The 21,140-nt window shown below is 45.3% G+C and overlaps 1 protein-coding gene across 2 annotated transcripts in view; it reads left to right on the forward strand.

Annotated features, from left to right (window-relative positions):
• The window catches only part of ESRRG (estrogen related receptor gamma), a 362,114-nt gene that overhangs the window by 305,152 nt on the left and 35,822 nt on the right, over positions 1 to 21,140 (forward strand). For both annotated transcript variants that reach the window (XM_016221218.2, XM_087828957.1), the window contains exons 4-5: positions 11,356 to 11,466; positions 15,057 to 15,218. In XM_016221218.2, coding sequence (XP_016076704.1) covers positions 11,356 to 11,466; positions 15,057 to 15,218 — 273 coding nt within the window. The remainder of the gene's footprint in view (positions 1 to 11,355; positions 11,467 to 15,056; positions 15,219 to 21,140) is intronic.

Genomic DNA, 21,140 nt, shown 5'->3' on the forward strand with positions numbered 1-21,140 from the left:
CGACCGTTTGTCTACCCAAATTATGCAGAGAACAAATGTTCTGGGTACTTTGTATAATTGCTTTCATCCTCTGGCATTGAAGAAAAAAATCTTCACTTGATCCTGAGGGCTTTGAGGCAGTTGAAGCAGAAATTCAGCATCCCAAGTTGGGGGAAAACTGCCTGGAATGAACGCCGTTAGCTTTTTCACTGAGTCGTACTTGAATAGACAGCTAATTAGGCCTCTTGAAATATATTTTGTTTCCAAAAATAGAGGAAAGGTACTAAAAGCAAAATAGAAATAAAGTCTGTGCTGCACCCTTTCTAAGAAATGGACATCTTAAGCATTTTTGACATGCGATACTAGCATTTTGTATTTTTTAATATTTGAAATTTAATTCTCTGAAATAATTGAAACAGGTTCTTATCGTACACTGTCCTCAGTGAATTCCCTGGCTATATTTCACCAAGTGGGAAAATAAAGTCCATTTACGGTGGATCACGTTGGACTAGAGCAGTGGGCCGTATCGGAGTTTCCTTTTTCTCTATGTGTCGGCACCTGCCGTTTCTGAGCAAACCTGGGCTCTTAAAGTAAAGAGAGGTGCGTGTCATGAGGACTGGAGAATTTCAGACCCCAGGTCCGCCTTCCCAGGGGATAATACCAATCTCGAGCACAAAGCCATGCTTTCTGGGATTAAGCATGGTTTCATGTGCCACGTAATGGCTTGTTCTAATCATACCTTTTCTCAGACGTGTATTTCAAGTATTTGCCTGGAACCCAGCATCCCTCTTGTCTTTCCTAGAAGGAGAGGAGATAGATCCCCACTTCTCACACGGGCCCTGGCAGGTTCTTCCGAGGGGAGTTTATAGAAGCATCGCCCCTGCCGCAGTCCACTCTCTGCAGGATGGGTCAGGGGGTTGCCTCTTGTGATGTCACAGGCACCAGAGGTGCCCCAGGTCTCCAGATATCTTCTCTACCAACACAGAGTCCCCACATTCCCCCAGTGGAGACGAATTTCTTTGTATTTGAACTTTACACGTTCCTTGTTCCCGGGAAGAAGAGACCTGAAGGCCGTAGGGAATCTGTGTTTACTGAAGGCCCACCATGTGCCAGGTACAGTGTGAGGCCCTTTAGAAAACGTTCTTCATGTGATTCTTCATTCTCATGCTACAGGAGAGGCGGGAACTGATACTCAAAGGGGTTCACGAATTGTGCAGAGGACGCGCTGCGAGAAAGTGGTCGAGCCCTGATTCAAACCCACCCGGTGATTTTTTTCCACTTGACTTTATTGTGCACTGAGCCATCAGATCTCATCAGCCGGCCCCAGGGCGCTGACAGCTCCGGTCAGCTGGTGGGCTGGGGACAGAGGACCACTCCGAAAGGTGGGAATGAGAGGAGATGGCTTGTGAAAAGTCTTCCCTCTAGACTGGGTGGCTGGACACACAGTAGGGCTGATGGAACCATTGAGCAAATAAATACGGACATTTTGCTGTTCTTCAGATATTACAGCGTGAAATAGTATTCAAGGAGGTATAAATGATTGTTTCGTGTAAAAATAAACTGCGTTGATTTCTAGAACAGCATTTGTGATGCAAACGTAAGTACGCGGAATAGCTCCTCTCGAGTCTTCACGATGAGCCATCTGAGGCTCAGAGGGATGAAGGTCTCACACCGGGGAAGTGCAGGAGCGGGGATTTGACCCTGTCTCCTGAAGGTAAAGTGCACCCACTAAGCGCTTCCTTTCTACCAACCGTGAGAGGTTTCCCCTGTGTTTCAGGATTCCTACGACTCTTAAGATTTAGCCGGTGCGAATGGAATAAATCCTAGTATTTTATGTAAACTTATGTACAGTTCCTTCTGATTTCAGATCTGCTCACTTTATCAAGTAACTTTAAACTCGGTAACTATTCAAACTTTGCGAACGTGTACCAAGTGGGAGACCTGCAATTCGTAGGAGCTTTAGAGGAATAATTAGAATGCCAGGCCCTGATTTCCAGTTCACCATTATCAGAATCCAATCTTCTAGACAGCGGTCGGCCTGGTTGTCAGACGGTCCAGTTTAAAAAGACAGGGACGGGGCGGGGGCAGATTCAGGGCTGGAATTGTCTTTTTAATGTCTTGAAGACAATGGGCCTATATTTCCGTTTAATTAAAACTGTAAAGTCCTGCCTCTAATAGATGGCATGCGCCTACCACTATAATTGATTTTGTTCATTCTTGTTTTACTTCTTTTGAAAAAATTCACAACTATAAAGGACCGTCCATTTTCGTTAAGAAGCTGAGCGACAGTGGGAAAGAAGACACAGGGCCGCGGGCTTCCGAGCGTTGATAGAGCCAGGACGGTGACTGTTTGTCATTCCCCTGGAGCAACCTGAAAGCACCGTCTTGCCCCAGGGGCAGTTGTCCGTCTGGTCGAGGTGTCCTTCTTTCCTATAATGCGGACAGGCAGACAGTCCCCGGGTTAGAAGGAAGGTGGTAATGTCATGAGGGTGCTGCCGTCCCCCAGGAGCCCTGTCCCATTGAACCTGCCTCCGTTTCCCTACTTGTGAAATGGGAAATAGCACGTTCCTTACTCCATCGTGGTTTTCGCTCAGATTCCTTTTCTTTTGTCTCTTTCGGGATTGTATTTAAAAATATGAATTCATGTTTTTGAAACTCTGTAAACATAAATGCTGCCGTAAGAGCCAAAAGGGAGACGAGGCTTCTCCCGTGACAATTACTGTCCTTATCTTTCTTATGTATTCATTTTTGGTTTCGTTTAGTCTGGCTAAAATTACATACATATTCATGTTTTCTTAATAAGAACAAAGCTTTCCTCTCGGTTATTTTCCATAAATTTGTGCTCATAAGTGAGGTGATAGACGTGCTTTAACCGTCGGGATGAACGTTCACAGAGAACCCACCCGTGGAACCTGGTTTCCCACCCACAGTCTGCGGCCTGTTTAGAGACTCACTTTTCCACCCTGTGTGATGCTACTCTGTCTGTTGTATAATGTCCACACACCTGCCCTTCTGGCATGGCTCAGGGGCTGAGCGTGGACCCGTGAACCAGGAGGCCCGGGTTCGAGTCCCGGTCAGGGCACCTGCCTGGGTTGCAAGCTCCATCTCCGGCAGGGGGCATGCAGGAGGCAGCTGGTTGATGGTTCTCTCTCCTCATTGATCTTTCTCTCTCTCCCCCTCCCTTCCTCTCTCTGAAATCAATAAAGACATATTTTTAAAAAAATATCCACGAATCTGCCCGGCTGGGCGTGGCTCAGTGGTTGAGCATCGACCTAGGATCCAGGCAATCAGGGTTCGATTCCTGGTCAGGGCACATGCCCGGGTTGTGGGCTTGGTCAATGACTCTCTCATCATTGATGTTTCTATCTCTCTCTCTCCCTCTCCTTTCCTCTCTCTGAAATCAATAAAGATATGTTAAAAAAAGAAAAGAAAAAATCCACAAATCTGAAGCTTGGTGGGTTATTTTCATTCTTCAGTCTCCACAGCCATGTGCACGCAACAGGCATGGACATGGATCCTTCCCTAATGCAGTAATAAGCTAGAAGCATTTTTCAGACATGGGCACTCTGTGTGCTTGATTATAGTCAAGAACAAAAGGAAGTAAGTGCATTTGGCCAAGGTCACCGGGAGGGGAGCACGAAGACCGGTGCCAGAAAGCCTTCTGCTCTCCTGGTTCATTAGTGCCGTCCATTTGGCTCTGGTCTTCCCTGATTTAAAATATGAAGTGTGTTGATGCTTCCAACTGCCAAGGCAGTTGTACTTGGAGTCCATGGGTCAATTCCATCATTTTAAGTACAGCATTTCATTCATAGAATCTCGGCGCTGGGAGAGAGCTCACCACGTGATCAGCCTCATTCATCTGCTCTCAGGCAGGCGAGCAATAAAAATGCCTCGGAGAGAGAATGGTTTCCTTCATTTGTCAGATTTCCCAAGGATAGGGACCGAAGGTCTTTCCTGCTCAATATTCAGTATCTAAATACAACTCTCATCAGTCCGTTTTTCTTAAGATCTCTCTGAGGCTTTCCCCCAAAAAATCAAATGCGGTTTCTTCTTATATTGTCCAGGATAAATATTGAAAACGATTAAATTCTGCTCCCCTACCTTTCAACAACTTTTTTTGTTGTGTTTTTTCCCCCAGTGCTTTGTGCTATTTAGTTGTCTTCAAGTTTTCTATACCTTTCTGAAGTTAGAATAAATTAATACATTAAGGAACACATCACACACAGAATTGTTGACAAGAGGGTCATAACTTTCTGTGTATACATTTCAGGTTTAGAAGTATCCAAAAAAAAAAAAAAAATCAAAATGAGAAACACCAGATTGGTGCATGGCTATAAAGCATGCTGTGAATTTATTTATTTATTTATTCAGTTAGTATTTCTGAGTACCCATTATGTGGCAGGCATGTGCCACAGTGAGTAATATACAGTTAAAACATATACCAAAACCTTTTCGATATATTTTAATCCTTGAACTTGTTTTCTCCCTACATATCTTATGTGTTGGGTATGATTCTCTTTCCACATGACCTGGATGTGTTCTTTGTACCAGATTTGCTTTATTTTGAACCTTACCTTTACCAAATCGTCATCACCAAACATGATTAAACATCATGCATCGCTTTGGTGTCTTATCATCGGCTCTCTGAATTTTCACTTGAGCCTGGTAATGCATTTCTGTTATTTTTGTTGACTAACTAACAGATTGTCCAGAACGTAACATTCTCCCCCCATAAAATCACCATAAACTTCTCTTTGAGCTTCATAAGCTCGTCTATGTTGCCCAAGTGAGTTAGAGTCACACATGCTGAACCAGAGGCCCTCCAGACTCAGCTCCACCTTTCTCTATCACCTCCTTCTTTAAAAAAAAAAAAAATGTTTTTATTGATTTTCAGAGAGAGAGGAACATCGATGAGAGAGAATCATTGACCAGCTGCCTCCTGCACACCCCCTACTGGGGATCAAACCCAAAACCTGGGCATGTGCCCTGACCGGGAATCAAACCAGCGACCTCGTGGTGCATGGGCCAACTCCCAACCACTGAGCCACACCAGCCAGGCTCACATCCTTTCTTTCTATTTTTAAACCTATATTTTAGAATCCACGTCTGCTTTTGACGGTCATTAGGCTCCACTGTCTTCCTCTCCATGGAACAAAGCAAAGTGTCTACGCCTCTCAACCGGGCCATTTGTACATCAGATGGGTCGATTTCATATTTAATTTATTTTTACAGGGCATCGGATTTTGCATAAATAATATCCGTGCGCCTGTGTGCACAGAGCGTCCCCGTGGGGTGCTGTGCACTCTTAGGATCGTGTTATCGGGTTAAACTCATTGCCGCCGCCGCCACGTGTAATTGTGAGTGAGCGGAATCACTTTTCGGGATGTTGACATGCGGGCTTCACCCACTAATTCATAACTTTATTCACACGGGGGGCCATTTCGCAAAGGAGAAAGGGAAGAGTCGCCAGGATTAAATGGTAAGGAGAGAAAATCGGGTTTAGGTAGGCACGCGTCCCAGTAGCCTGTGGAATTTGTAACAGGCTGGAAGGAGAGGGAAGATATTCTTTTATTTCCCTTCTTTTTAAAAGGCAGTCTCTGTTTAGCAAATGCAGGCCAAGCATGTTCTCTCTCTCTCTCTCTCTCTCATTCCTTCTGACATCAAGCAAAGTAAGAAATAGAAGAAATGCTGCCCTTTGAGTAGGAGATTCCCTTTAATTACATCGAGAAGTGATAATCGTGGGTATTGCATGTTTAATGTAATGTTCCGAGGGCCTCTTTCTCTCTATTTTCTCTCCCCTTCACAGCCACCTCATCTTGAGCAGAAATAAAAGGTTCAGGGCTTGTCAGCATCAGTTTATAGATAGCTGTTTAAAAATAATGAGCTATTGGGTATTGTAAGGCTCAGGGCCGTCTTGCCAGGCTCATTTATTTCCATTCACCTTTTGTCAGAATTGAAGACAGAAGACATTCAATTAAAACGTGTCACCTGTTGCAGTGACCTAATTTGTACTCGTATGTGTCATAGATTAGGGCTCTCTGCTTCAGACGACGTAACTCTACCCCCAGTGGAAGAAACGCGCCCCCTGAAAAATATTTTGTCTGGTTATTTCAAATTTCTATCGTTTCGATTTCAGCCCTAATCCAGATGCTACATTTTAGATAGATAGATGACATAGATAGATAGATGATAGATAGATAGATAGATAGATAGATAGATAGATAGATAGATAGATGATAGATAGATGACATAGATAGATGACATAGATAGATAGATAGATAGATAGATAGATAGATAGATAGATAGATAGATGATAGATAGATAGATAGATAGATAGATAGATAGATAGATAGATAGATAGATAGATAGATAGATCTATCTATATATATGCCTCTGAACGAGCCAAGAACAGGGAATCTCATCTTGAAAAAAAGAAGGGGGACTTCTTTGAGGTTATGTCCTATGCACAGGAATCTACAGATGTATTTGGGATGCAACTGGAATCCGAAAGAGGGGGCAGCCTTTGCGTTTCCTATGCAGGCCTCCCGAGTTTAATAGCCCCGATCGCTATCAGGAGACCCAAACCAAAGACTGCCCCTTACTAATTGTCTCTTCTTCTGTAGAGCAAGGAGGCCTTAACGTGAGTCACGCCTTTTATCTCTTTTAGTGACTGAGGACTCAGCTAAAAAAAAAAAAAGTTTACCTAATGGATATGCATTTTCTGTCCTGGTGTGACCCCCCCACCCCGGTAGTTCGACAGACCTTAATCCAACAGAGTAAATGTGACCATCGGGCAGGGGTGTCTCTGGGAAGAGCCTGGGGCGCCCTCCGGAACTGAAAATTTCAGCCTGGATGTTACCCCGCCTCTGGGACCCCAGGCAAAACAAGCCTTGTCTAAATTGCAGTAACATTTTAAGGAGAAACAAGGGGGGAGGAAATGAGTATCTCTGAGCCCCTGCCTCCGTGGAGAAGTGGCGTCACTGACTTTCCGTCGCTTGGCTCTGGCCCACACTTAGGGCCGTAGCCTTTTCTAAGTGGCGTCGCCTTATGCAGGGATCCGGGCAAGATGACCAGCCTTTCACCTGGATAACAGCACCCGCTTCTCTGCCCTGCAAGTTCATCTTTCTGTTCACGCACCCGTATCGGGATGTGAGTATTGCTTCTGCCTTTGGAACCAGATGTTCTTTCCCCAAAATAGCCTTTAATGGCAGAGAGGCCGTCAGGCTCTGCGCTTAAGAACGTGGGATCGAAGCCGTTCTCCCCAACTCCCCCCCCCCCCGGCTCTGCCTCTTGCTGTTTCCAGTTTTCTCACTTATAAAAAGTGATAACAATAGTCCCCACCTCCTTAGGGTTTCTGTAAGGATTAAACGTGTTAATGTATGCGCAGCAGCCCACGGCCTGGAATATCCCGAGTCCTTCCTAACCAGGGACTGCGAGTCACTGGCTCCTATCTTGGTGTCTCCCGAGGCTCTCTGCGTGTCGAGACGGAGTCGATCCGTGAGCGGTGAAGACTTTGGTTGGTAGGGGGATGCGGGTGCGAGGAGGCAGGGATGCTCGGACAGGAGGGAAGGGACCGAAAACGCCTGGTGCCCTGTTTAACAGTGTCACTGTTTTGAGAGGGGCAATGGCAGGGAAGCCAACCCAGAGGGTTGGCTGTTTTCTTGTCTCACGGGTTCCTCAAGAATCTACTGGGGTTAGATTTCCCCCTGGGGTGTGGGTGCGAATATATGAATAACTGTCACTCACCCCCTTCCTGTGCGGCCTGCGACTATGGTTCAGCTGGCCTGGTTCAGGACAGCGCCTGGAAGGAGACCCCATCAGAAGGGGCCCCGAGGATGCCCCTTGTGGCGTCTGATAGGGTTCCTGTCCTTTGTAGCTCCTCAAAGGAATGTCTCCCTCGCTGGCTCATGATGGTTCCCTCACCGAAATCTCAGGAGAGTTCAAGGGGGGCGCTAGGGACGTCAAGGAGTGAGGTTTCCTCCATAGGAAGGGGAGCGAGAGTATCCAGAAGTCATAGGTGGGGCTTGAGGCCTTGCTTCGTCCCAGCCTGCTCCCCAGGCTCCCTCACAAGCCGCATCCGATGAGGTTTATTTAATGCAGCTGGTGATTTTAGTAGCCATGCACTTCATTAAAGTATTTTTACTTTAATGGGACTATTTGCATCTTTCTCAAGTATTCCAGCATCTTTGGCATTCACGTGCTTAGCAAACCTTTGTCTGGGAACAGCAGTTTACAAGGCTTGGTTTTAATTTGGGGAAGGAGGCTGGGGCATCCTGTGCCGTTCCCTGATGAGAAGAGCTTTTTTGTTCTAGGAGATTCCTCTGACTTTGTGCTGTTGGAAATGTGAACAGTACTTTTGACTTTGGACCACATCATATTAAAAATTTGCATTTGGGCATAAAATGCAGGCTTAAAATTAGCTGACTTAAGAGGCCCCGGTGCTGAACCGCTCTGCGTCTCTTGGAGTTTATTTGCCTCGCAGCGTATTTTTTTTCCCCTCCTTGCCCTAGTCTGGAGCTCTCAATTCTGTAAATTCTGACAGTGTATGAGATTTGCAATTCCCTTGTGGCGGCGTAGGCACACGCAGCGTTTGAAAGGAGCAGCAATGTGAAAGGAAACGTTCTACTTGGTAGGTAATGCCAACTATTAAAATCTTTTAGTTAAAAAAAAAGGAAAAAAAGACAATGGCAGGCTCCCCGTGAATAGAAAATCCAGTTGCCTTAATTAACTTCAGATCCTGTCAAACATCGGACACGCTGGGTATCTTATTTCCTGGGAGAAATCTTACTTTTAAACTTTTTCGGAACTGGCCTACAAGGGACATGGAAACAGATCGTTTGTGTTTAAGATGATAGAGGTGCGGAGAGGCAGGCATTGCCACCTGCCCTGGAAATATTAGGATGAGACTGATGTTTGTTTATGGCAGATCTGGATTTCTCGGGCCTCATGGGAAATATTCACAATTTTTGTTTGTTTCTGCTAAAGTAGTTAGTTGGAGACTTTTTGGTGTATCAGGTTAATTGGATAATTATCAGTTCTCTACTCAAATTTCTATTGTGTGTTTAGAGCTAAACTCAGGTTCTTTTTGATGGAATTTGGGTTAGTTTCTCTGTCTATTCTGGAGCAATCACATACATAAATGCTATTATTAGTGACAGGGTTGAGCAGTAAATGGAATGGGGTACCAGATATTTCTATAAATCACTTAGACATCAAACAGTGTCGTGATTTGGCTTGTGGTTTTTGAATTATCTCACCACTTCATCATATTTCAGATCTGTTTACCTGCAGAACTGAGGCAGGGTAGACTGTCAGGCTTCATGGGGTAGATTTTCAATAAATAATCATGGTGCAGAATGGATTGAAACAAAATAATATAGCGATATTTTAACAAAGTTATAGTACAGTAGCAACTTCTGTATATGCCTTGGCATTTTAAGGTTTATAAAATATTTTAGTAAGACATTTGTATAATATCCAACTGTAATACTATATTAATTAATATAACATTAGATCATTACAGCAAAACTTCGGAGAGGATATTGCCTTTCCATCCACTTATATTTGGGAAAGGAAATAAGTTACATCAGTTTATAGAGTTAGTTAACAAAAGAGTCATTAAAAAACTCAACCATTCTGATTTGCCAATTATGCCTTATTTTTTTAAACACATTCTTCATATACTATTTAGGAATAATTTATTATGTCATTGCATATAGCTTTTTTTGTAACTTGCAGTATTATTTCCAGTGACTACTTAGTGTACCTAATTTCTTTGTTTTTTGATATTTATTTGTCTCAACCCACTTAATTGCTTTTGAAGCTGTCCTCTGATTTTAGTTAAACTCTGCTTTGATGTTTCCATATGGCCTTTCAGACTTTATCTGGGAACCAGTGTATGATTGTGTGTTTCACTAAAAGATAACCAACTCTTAAAATAGTATTTACTATTAAGATAATATGGACAATTGTGTTTTTCTTGATTGTGTGGCTCAGTAATCATCTTTACCATTTGAGTGTATATAGCCACCCTCAGGATCCACAGAGAGAGATATCAGCCTTTCCCAAACTGTTTCCTGTTCCCCAGAAAACCCACAACTCACATGTCCCATGATATTAATGATATCCCCCAATCTGGATCCTTGGTGAAATTGCTTTGCAAAACACTGCCTGGCCTCCATCTCCCTGTGAGAGTTTTACAGGGGCCATTTGCATATTAAAGGCGCTGAGAGGCCCTTCAGTAAAATAATAATACTGATGGTGCTATTAAACCAAATCTATTTTGTACACAGTTTGAAAAATGCCAAAATACGTGCAATGCATTGCTTGGTTGAATTTATTCATGGGGAATGTTATCCTGTGTCATCAATTAAGATGGAACTGAATACCCCAAAGAGAGGCTCTCCCCTCGACCTTCCTGCCACATCACCTTGTCTCTGTTTGGCGACGGTGTACCCAGGTCCCGTCCTAAACTTCACAGTTGTGCACTGGAAGCCGGGTTGCTCACAAGCTCTTCCCCACCTCTCCCCCACATAGTCGAAACATTATTTTTAATTCCTTTCTTTTCTTATTGCCTCTTTCCTTGATCTTTTAAATCCCGCTGCCCCCCAAACCTCCCTGAACCTTGACCCAGCGGGTCGCTCTTTGGGAGGAAGTTTGACAAAAGCCACCTGCTCTCGCCTCCTGCCCGACTTCACGCTCCAGCTCCGCCCTGCGAGCACCCCCTTCTTGGCCACCCTGGCCCGCGTGCTTCCAGGAGGCTCCCTTTCCTGTCCTGTGCTTGGCCCAAATCCACTCCCACTTTTCTCTCGTTTGAAAGGAAATACAGTTGTGCCCCAAAATGTTAAATAACATTCCCCTTCTGAGACATCTTAATACAAGGCATGCTAATACAGAACGATCCATGCATGTCATCCGCAGGGCCTGATGGTGTTTGCAATGCAGCCCAGTCCCACGGGCCCACATTAAAGCCCCCACTAGGCGCCAGGGTCCGCTAGCTGGTCAGCTGGTCTACCCGAGCCCCCTACTGAGCTTTCAGGGGTCCCTGCCAAAGACGATGCAACATGCCATTGTCTTTCATTTGAAAACCAGTTTCTTTGGATTAATTCACGTGAAACTGTGCTTTTTCTTTGCTGTTCGACTGTGGCTTTGATTGCCTTGCATAAAATGCCTGTCGGGTTTACCATCCTCGGCTAGATTTGGTTTCCAACCGTGACCATCTAGGTTTAGCCACCACTTTTCCACATCCCTCTAATACCCCCGGACCGTTGTGCGTTGACTGTCCGTTTCCCCGGCGCCCATGGGTGATCCTGTCTTTGTATTGAATCGGTTTTAAAAGATGCTCCGTAGTAAACCTGCGACCGTCTCTGCCCGCAGGGGTGCGTCTGGACAGAGTGCGTGGAGGTCGGCAGAAGTACAAGCGCAGAATAGACGCGGAGAACAGCCCGTACCTGAACCCTCAGCTGGTTCAGCCAGCCAAGAAGCCATGTAAGTACAGCAGACGCATCGGGCCCCCCGAGCCCCGCCGGCTCCGTGTGAGTCGGTTTGGGCTTGCCCACCCCACCCACTCCAAGGAGGCCGCGGCTCCCTTCCCAAAGACTGCCTCTGAGACTAATTATCTTTGTCTTTCCTCTGGGTCTCTCCCGCCCACCTTTTCTCACCCAGTCGCTTTGTGGAAGCGCGCGTGTTTTAAGGCATCGCTTACGCGGTGCGGGTTTCACATTTACCGGTTATCTTTATTTTCAGGGGTACATAAAATGGATCATGCTGTGATCATTAGTTCATTGGAGCTGCTCGTTTTCAGATTTCACAAGAAAGCGATTTTTGTAGTTTGCGCTAACTAAATGAGTTTGACTGCTCAACCTCCCAATGAAAATACATTAGGAGCCTCATTAATTTGGAGCTAGAGAAGGTTAACACACTAGCCAGCGATGGATTAAAACAAGAACGGGCCCAGCTAATAACAAGCATAGGTTGACGGTTCCGTCTCAGGGGCCCTTATGGGCGTCATGAATTGTTTTTAAAGAGCCCGTGGTTTCATAATACCAGGTTGCAATTCGAAGGGGTGATGGTATGTTGCTAAAAGGCAAGCCCCGTTCTACTCGCCATTAACTAAAAGAGCCGGGATATAGATTGAGGCAATACCTGTAGCCCATTTTCTGAAAAATCAGCTCGCAGCTGCTGGGCAACAGCCCTAGCGTTTTAGGAGGTTTATGCAAAGAGTTCATATTGGGCACTGGGAAGAGCCTCCGCGGGGACAGCCCTCACGTGTGGCTGCCTTTGGCTTCGAAGACACAACCGGCACTCGCCAGACGAAACCGCATCCGTGGCGGCTCCAGGAAAGACCCGGGCGTGTGTTTCTTACCTGCTTTCAAGGCAAGAGCGAAAGTGTCGGCTTCTGATTCGGAGCCTCCAGGAGGGGTCGCTGCTGCACTCGGTACAGTCAGCATCTGGGGATCCGTTAAATAAATAAAACAGACCCTGAACTGTAAACGAAAGGACATTTCAGCTGTGTCAAAGGCAAAACAACCAGTTTTACATAAAATTAAAGCTTAAGTGAACATATGGCATAGTTTCCTTTTGCCTTTCCAAAAAACATTACGTTGATTATACCTTCAATTGTCCAATCTGGCGGCTTCCCCTCAGCCTGCGTAAGCTGTTTGGCATTCTGCAAAGACGATCTCGGACTGCATTAAGCAGATTTTGCACGTTATAATAAAAAATAAAAAAAAAATAAAAAAAACCCTTTCTGATAATACAGTAAAATGCAATAAACACGAATGCTTAATTTCATCAGAGGTTTCGTTTCCCTGGATCCGATAGTGCACAGGGTGCCCATCCCTCCTTCATTTTATGCAAACGTTGACTAAAGCCATTGATAATTTCTTCTACGGAGAGGAAACTGCGCACCAACCAGCCCGCGATAAAGGAACATCTCCGGTTTTCTGCGAAAACCCGAGGAATTGGGAAGTGGCTTGTCAAGTGCCTTTAAGGAGATTACAGCAATTTCACTGAGCTGCGTTTGTCTGAGATAAAGAGGACTCCTATAAATCATTCCTCATTACCTCAAGGCCTCCGTGTTAATTTTCCCGAGTCCATCCAATTAGTGTGTTTTTGTAACAAACATTTATAAAACTTAATTTTCAGATCCCGTCCGATAAGTGTCAAGAGACGGACGGCGTGTGGGCCTCGCGCAGGAAGTGGCTGGGGGAGATTTCTGGAAGCTGACGGATTGTGTGCCACACAAGCCCAAGAGTGGAAATTGGGTTCTATTGATTCTAATTAGGGAAACATTAAATAAGATTTACCTAGAAGCAGTGCTGCTGGCTAATTCCGTTTTCTGAAGGATGGGACTTTCCAAGCTGCCACCCAATTTCTCTGACCCCAAGTCAAGCATCCGTTGACTTGGCTAAAACAGGTGGCGTTTATCCTGTGTTAAGAGCTAGAATCAGGATTTCCTTCGGCTGCGTGTCTTTGCCCTTTATTGTTGTGTTTTGCTTTCATCCTGAGAATCTAGTGGTTGCTGACAGGCTTCCTTGTGTTGTCAGAGCCACGAAAGCTGAAACTTTTCCAAGCGTAACTAAAAATACAGGGTGTTGTTTCTATAGCACATACAAGAAGCCAACGCCATTCTCTGCAGATCCTGCAAGTTTAAAAAAAAAAAAAAAAAGAATCTCTATTTATCTTCATTTTTTTTACTAGAAAATACGGCATTTGGGAATATTTCCCCCCAATCTGCAGTTGAATGATAATTGAATATTACTGCCAGTGAATGGTTATCTATTGCTTATTTGCAATAAATATAATTTCTATGGCAGCCATAATAATACAATTTTAAAATATGTCAGAAAAAAAATGTTTTACAGTTTGGATAAGTCTCCTCGTTACTGTGTTCAAGGAGCTTAAAAGAATGCTACGTTTTCTATTCTGATGTATAGGAAGTCTTTCAATTTGGGTTAAAAAGTTAAAAACTTACAGTAAAAGGAATAGGAACAGAGGCAGCTTTAGCTCTGCTCACAAAAATCCCATTTAATGGCCCCTTTTTTAGAGGAACAGTACACAGGACATAGAAATATTATTGGGGTTTATTCTGCCCCATGTCAATCTCCTCACTTAGCAGAAAGTGTGAAAATCTAAAGCGACACACAGAAATTGAAAATAGGGCCAACAAGAAAGAGCATTCGGTTAGCAAGCCTTTACAGCCCCCTCCATAAACCCGCGCATGGCCCCGAGCAGTAAAACACATCTGATGGGATGCTTTTCATTTGTCTCTAGTGTTTATTTTATGAAGGTTTTTTAAAACATATATCATCAGTTTCTGACAGATAAATCTGAACCAGAGAATGAACGAAAGACAACAGATGAAAATAGAGAGTTAAAGAATCCGAAGCTCTGAAGATAAAATGCTGTAACATTTAAGTAGGAGTGCTTTTCTAGAAACCGATACCGGCTATTTTTGGGAGATTGGCTGGCTGTGTGGGGAGAGGGCGAAAGAAAAGAAATTCCTGTTTAATGCATCCCACAGAGATAGAGTTATTTGGTCCGTAATTCACCCAGGGAGAAGGGCCTGACCTTTTCTTTTCTTTAAAGGAATTAAGACAATTAATGACTTTCGTGCCCATTATGACTCCGGGCACTTAGAAGTTCTTTGCCTTCCACATGATCGTCTAGGTTTCGGGGATTTACTGTGTATTTTTATTTTAAAGCTGTCGTATACTATTTAATCTGCTCCCCCAAATCCCATGTAAGGGTCAAAGCATAAACCCAGGGAGCACCTAACGCTTCTTATCTGTTTGCTATAAAACTAATTTCATTCTAGGACCAATGCTTCCTTCCCACAAAGGCAGGTAGAGCAAAGAAGACAGAGAAAGAGTGGCGCTGTTACGGCTGCAGCAGCTCCGGCCTTGCTAGGAGCTGCCCCGAGCACGGCCTGACGCCCCCGTGCCGAACCCCGAGTGGGACACGTTGGGTTTCTTGTAGGCGATCTGATTACTGTCCCAGACGCAACGCGCTTTGAGGTTTGTAGAAGAAGGGTGCTGCTGCTAGTGATCTTGTAGTGCTCTGGTCTGATCCTGCAGATAACAAGATTGTTTCCCATTTGTTGGTGGCTGAACCGGAGAAGATCTATGCCATGCCCGACCCTACCGTCCCCGACAGTGACATCAAAGCCCTCACCACACTGTGCGACCTGGCCGACCGAGAGCTGGTGGTCATCATCGGATGGGCGAAGCATATTCCAGGTACACGTTCCGGGGGGAGGGAGGGAAATGAACAATGAACCTGAAAAGGCTGCCGTTAACTCCCTAGGTTGTATACGTCCATTTCGGCAAATTCTAAATTTCTCTCTCGTTAGGATGGTTTTTAACCTTTCCATCTGTTTTTATCGTATTTCACGCAGCGCTTTGCTGAGCTTCGTAGAACATAAACCTTTTTATGTCGGTAGCAATGTGAGCTCTCGTTGACTATCTTTGCCTGTTTGAAGGTGCCATTGCCAATGTAAGATAAAGAAAATGTAATTAAACGCTCACTTCTTTCTTCCTTAAAAATTCTGAGCTTTCCCCTAAGGAAAGGCTTCTACTTTGTGTTTTCATGTCAAAAAGGGTTTCTGTCAAGATTAGTCTAATGCACCTTTGTGTGTGTGTGTGTGTGTGTTAAGAATAACTGCCTGTTTTTACTGTTTATTTGTGTCCTGTTCACAGTCACGGGCTCTGCTTTGGTTCACAGTTAGTTGTTCGCCGTGAATCTATACAGAAATTAGAAAAAGAAATGTTACACTGACATAGGATATTTTCTCATCTGGTAACGTAAGAGCAGCATTTTACAATCGCCTATGACTTTTCTTTTCTTGGCCCGTCCTGTCATAGCAAACCTACGCCTGGCCGCAGATTTTGGGCAGCGTAGTAGATTCGAATTTTTCCTTTTTTGTTTGCTTGGCTTTTGATCTTCACAGAGTTCATGAGAAAGTTTTTGAACCACGGTGAGTGGTGTTTTTCTCTGGTATACGGTTAACTTACTTCTGTCTCCTTAAACTAGTTTGTCTTTCTGCTTTGAATGCTACGGTAATTTCTTTAATCAAATTGATGGAAGTCCCTTTCCCAGCCCACACTGAAACCAATTTATTGGTCATGATACGCCAGCTCTGCTGCTAACAGTCGTAACGAACTGTCAGGCAGCATCGCGGCGAAGCTAATTTGAAGTCATTAGGTGTGCAGCGTTCGGGCGACGATTTGTTACGGTGGTTAGGAACACAGCTGACATCTCTGAATGGCTTTGTTCGGTGCTGTTCTAGATGAGGCCAAGCAAATTGTAAACTAATTTAAACATCACTCTGTATTATACCAGCTACTCTGTCTTACACTGTTTGCTAACAAAGCACCCCAAATTAAGTCAAAACTAGTTAAATAGGTGAGCTCTGGGGTGTGTGCTTCAGACGATACCTACACAAGAGTCGCCGGGTGTGCAAAAAGTGGGAGGATGGGATCACAGGGGTTGTTGACATTGCATCGGGATTGTTGTCACGTCTATCTGACTTTTAGAAAAAGCAAAAAAAAAAAAAAAAGATAGGCTGTGAGACGTTACGACATTTGGGAGCGGTGGCAGTGGGGACAGCCCGAATTTTCTTGAATGATAAATATACATTTATCCGGGAGGAAAGTGTGATGAGGGGTTTTAGAGCCAAAAGACATAAAACTAACATTTGTTGAAATGTCCACAGGTACTTTTTTAGGATAATCAATATATATATGTAGTCATTTACATTTATAGATCTTATCATTTAAAAAAAATATGTCTTTATTGATTTCAGAGAGGGGGAGAGAGAGAGAGAGAAACATCAATGACGAGAGTCATTGACCGGCTGCCTCCTGCCCGCCCCTGCTGGGGACCCAGGAGCCTGCAGCCCAGGCATGAGCCCTGACCGGGAATCGAACCGCGATCTCCTGGATCCTAGTCGATGCTCAACCGCTGAGCCACACGGGTTTATCATTTTATACATACACACACATATATTTACGTGTCTAAAGTATCATTGTTCGTTCTTTGTTCCAACCCAGGGTTTCTCAGCCTTGACACTACTTCTGTTTGGAAACAGATTGTCCTCTGTTGTGGGGACTGTCCCTTGGTGGTAGGATGTTTAGCAGCATCCTTTGCCTTACCCATGACCACCCTTGAATTGTGACACCCAAAAGTGTCTTCAGATGTTGCAGATGTCCTCTGGGGGGCAGAGTTGTGCCTGTCCCCAACTGAGAACCATTGCTCTGACCCAGGAATCGGTTATTACCCCCTTAGGGCAAAGAAACAGGGAGATGTGAGGCAGAGAGGGGTAGAAAGACCAGCCCAAGCCCACACAAGTCCAGTGCCTGCAGGGCGTACATTCAGCCTTACTTCCTGCAGCCGAACCAGGGTGGTTTAGTGTCCTGTGGGTTGCACATGAAAGAACTATTCTAGAATAATAATGATGATATTGTTACTAAGAGCAGCAGCATGGAAGGCTACGCCACAGGGACGCTAAACCACCCATCACTGGAAAAACCTGTCCCCACGCGCTCCCTGGTTTAAGGGAGTCATTAAGCCACTATTCGGACGCGCTGCAGACATTCCACGGTCAGGACCCGTAAAACTCGACACCTCCTCCCAGCGCCCGCTGGAGAGAAAAGGTCAGCGCCGAGGCCGTGGGTCCAGTTGTGCATCGAAGTCAAGGCGTCAGCTTACAAAGGGATGTGTCACCGTAGCGGGGCTCCAGTGACTTCTGTGAAGACAGTCGCTTTAAATAACCCTGAGCAACAGCAGAAGCGGCGGTGGAAACAATTGCCGTACGATTATGCGTTCAGCCTGAACCGGGGCTTAGCATTGGCGAGCGCTGACGTTATCTGCTGTCTACGGAAAGTGCCCGAATGGGCCTCTGTGGCCTGATGACTCGCAGCTCTGGTTTTTTGTGATACCCCGAAGGTGCTTGAGATGATTGCAGGGAGTATCTGGGCTTTTCAGAGAGGGATTAGCAGAACAGGAACGAGCCGAGGTCCTTTGTGCCTCTCGAACAATAAGTGCGCCCCGCGGTGACTTGGGTTAGAAGGGGGCCCTGCTCCCCGGGTGCCGCTGTGCCCTGGTTCAGGGGTGCCGGGTGCAGCAGCAGAGCGGCGTGGGATGGGGGGCGCACAGACAGAGAGAACGTAAAGGTGGAAGTCACGTTTCTGCCTCGGTAAAAGTAAAAGGGAGTTTTGGATAACGTGACCCCGACCTGATAACCGGGGTCGGAGCTGGAAGTTAAGCCAAATCAGAGCAGCGATTTTGCCGGTCTTAGTCTTAACTTCAAAACTCTTTGTAACGGTAGAGAAACCTTTTTTTGTTTTGTTTTTATCAGCACAAAAATTTAAGCCTTTGCTCTCTTTGTCCTAGCCTGTTCTGTTTGTGTAATATCACACACACATTTAAAAAATATGTTTGTATTGATTTTAGAGAGAAAGGAAGGGAGAGGAAGGGGGGAAGAGAGAGAGAGAGAGAGAAACATTAATTAGTTGCCTCCCATACACAGCCCAACCGGGGATCAAACCCCAAACCTGGGCGTGTGCCCTGCCGGGGAATCGAACCGGTGACATTTCAGAGCCCAAGATGATGCTCAGCCTAAGCAAGCCACGCCGGCCAGGGTGACACACACACACTTTTTAAAAATCAAGTTTAACATCTAAGATCAGATCAGTGGTCTTTCTGCACCCCTGGGAATGTCCTATTTTGTACACTTGCTTTCGCTACAGGAAAAAGTAAAGAATTCAGCAACACCAAAAAAGCACATTGAAAAATACATAGGGAGTGGGCCCCCCTTTTTTAAAAATCAGTAAATAGAATTAGTTGACTTCCTTAAATAAATCCCATAAATGGAAAAGTGTGTTGTTAGGAAGCGTGACCCCGGCTTTATCTAAAAGGCGGGGGGAGATCACAAGGGCTTTAGAAAATGCGCTTGACTCTCCTCGGAGGATCGCGAGGGCAGGAGAGCAGGCGAGGGGCCCTAATAGCCCTCCCTCAGGGTGACCGCCCCCCCAGAGCGCCCTTTGCCACCCTGAGAAATTGCCCGCGCCCCGCTTTCCTGGTGCCTGGCTCCTGGCTCCTTTTCATTCCCCTCTCTGTCCCGGCCTAAGCGCCTGTTAACACAACATGACGAGCTGTGAAACGGGGGCCGTCGCCCCACCTCTCCTCTGTGCAGACGCAGAGCCTCGCCCGCTGCACTTCTTTCCCGGCCACCGCTGGCCCTTTTTCTAGAAAGGGCCGTGCCCAGGGACGGAGGCCCGGCCAGCGCCCGAGCCGGGCCAGGCGACTGTCAGGCAGCAGTCACATCGGCCATTGCTGTTGTCTGCAGCTGATTAAAATATTATCATGGACGGGAACTTCCTGCGCAAAATGCAGGACGCCCTTCGTCCGATGGCGCTGCGGAGAGCGTCACCCACATTAGCTGACCTACATAAGTGGCTCGAGTGCATTTGTGGGTCTCGCCAGACGGTTTCCTTTAAAAGCATAGGAAGGTATTTGCACAATTAAGTGAGTGAATGCATTTTAGGCCAGCTTGCCCTTTATCAAGTGGGACAGACTTTCGGGTAGGCTTGGTCACTTATTTATTTTATTTTTGATTTATTTTATTTCTTTGAATTTATCTTTATTGCTGAAAGAATGACTGGTGTCCCCTTTTCTCCCCCATTGTCCCCTTCGACTCCGCATCCCCCTCCCATCCCCACCCCAGGCAGGCTTGTTTATTTTTATTTTTATTTTTATTTTTATTTTTATTTTTTTAAAATATATCTTTATTGATTTCAGAGAGAGGAAGGGAGAGATAGAGAGAGAGATAGAAACCTCAATGATGAGTCATTGACCGGCTGCAGCCCCCAACCTGGGCACGTGCCCTGACCCGGAATCGAACCCTGATCTCCTGGATCCTAGGTCTATGCTCAACCTCTGAGCCACGCCCGGCTGGGTTTGTTTATTTTTAACATGACAAATTAAATAATTTCCTACTAAAGAAAGGTTACTCTGGTCAAGTTTGGGACCTAGTTAGGCACATTTTAAAAATTGTCTCTATTGTAGTGACAGCAAACAGAAAATAAAACCCTACAATTTTGCTTCATACACGGCAAAGCAGGAAATGTTAAGCTCTAAAAGAAAGCCACACCAGTAAAACAATATGATAAAACAGTCTTTATATAGACTCACTTTAGAAACAGAAATCTAAAGTATAGAAGCCGATATTTCTCATTCACAACATATTTTGTGAAATTCTTAGTTGAGCGCTTCAAAAACTGCTCATTGATTTGGCTTTTTAAATTTTTCCCAACAGAAGTACTCAGGCTTTTCCAGAAATGACAGAAATCGCTGAAGAGCATGGATAAACGAGCTCCACATTAGGATATAAATTTGTGGGAGACTATTTTAAAACATTTACTGCTAACGACGCTGCTTAAAGATACATCCATTGCTCTAAAGCATTTCATGTGGAGAACATTTTAAAGATTCTCTCATCCCGCAGCCAAAGTTGTGGAAGATTTGTTTTGTAGATCCCCGTTACTTATCTTAAATTGATTGTACCTTTCAGCGATTGCAATGCGTGCAAAAACACACGAACACACGCGATGGAAAGAATTACCCTAAGATTAAAATTCCATTTGTAACACAAAGCGTGTTGCCACGTGTGTGAGCGTGCGGTGATGGTTTGATGTGCAGAAAGCAGGCCATCGCCGGCGGAGAGAGTTATATCTAAATAGCACCTCGCCCTGGGCCCTGTGGCTCGGTTGGTCGAGCATCTTCTGTGCAACCAAGACGTTGCCGGTTTGATTCCCACCCGAGCTGCAGGCTCGACCCCCAGTAGGGGGCGAGCAGGAGTCAGCCGATGGATGTTTCTCTCTCATCGATGTTTCTCTCTCTCTCCCTCTCTCCCTCTGAAATCAATAAGAACATTTTAAGAATTCTTTTGAAAAGAGAAGAAGAGCTGATCTGATTAGTATAATCCACAGATGCTTCAATGCTTAATTAAAAAACTGCCCCCACCTCTAAGGGAACTGGAGGGAGACGAGCACGGTGAGAGGCGGACGTGTTTCGCCTCCCACTCTGCTCTCCTCTGACCCTCTTTTCAACCCGAACCCCACCCCCCTTCGGCGGGCCCGTGGCACTTTCCCCCCTCGTCC

The sequence above is a fragment of the Miniopterus natalensis genome, chromosome 21, assembly GCF_054644295.1.
Source record: "Miniopterus natalensis isolate mMinNat1 chromosome 21, mMinNat1.hap1, whole genome shotgun sequence".
NCBI lineage: Eukaryota > Metazoa > Chordata > Mammalia > Chiroptera > Miniopteridae > Miniopterus > Miniopterus natalensis.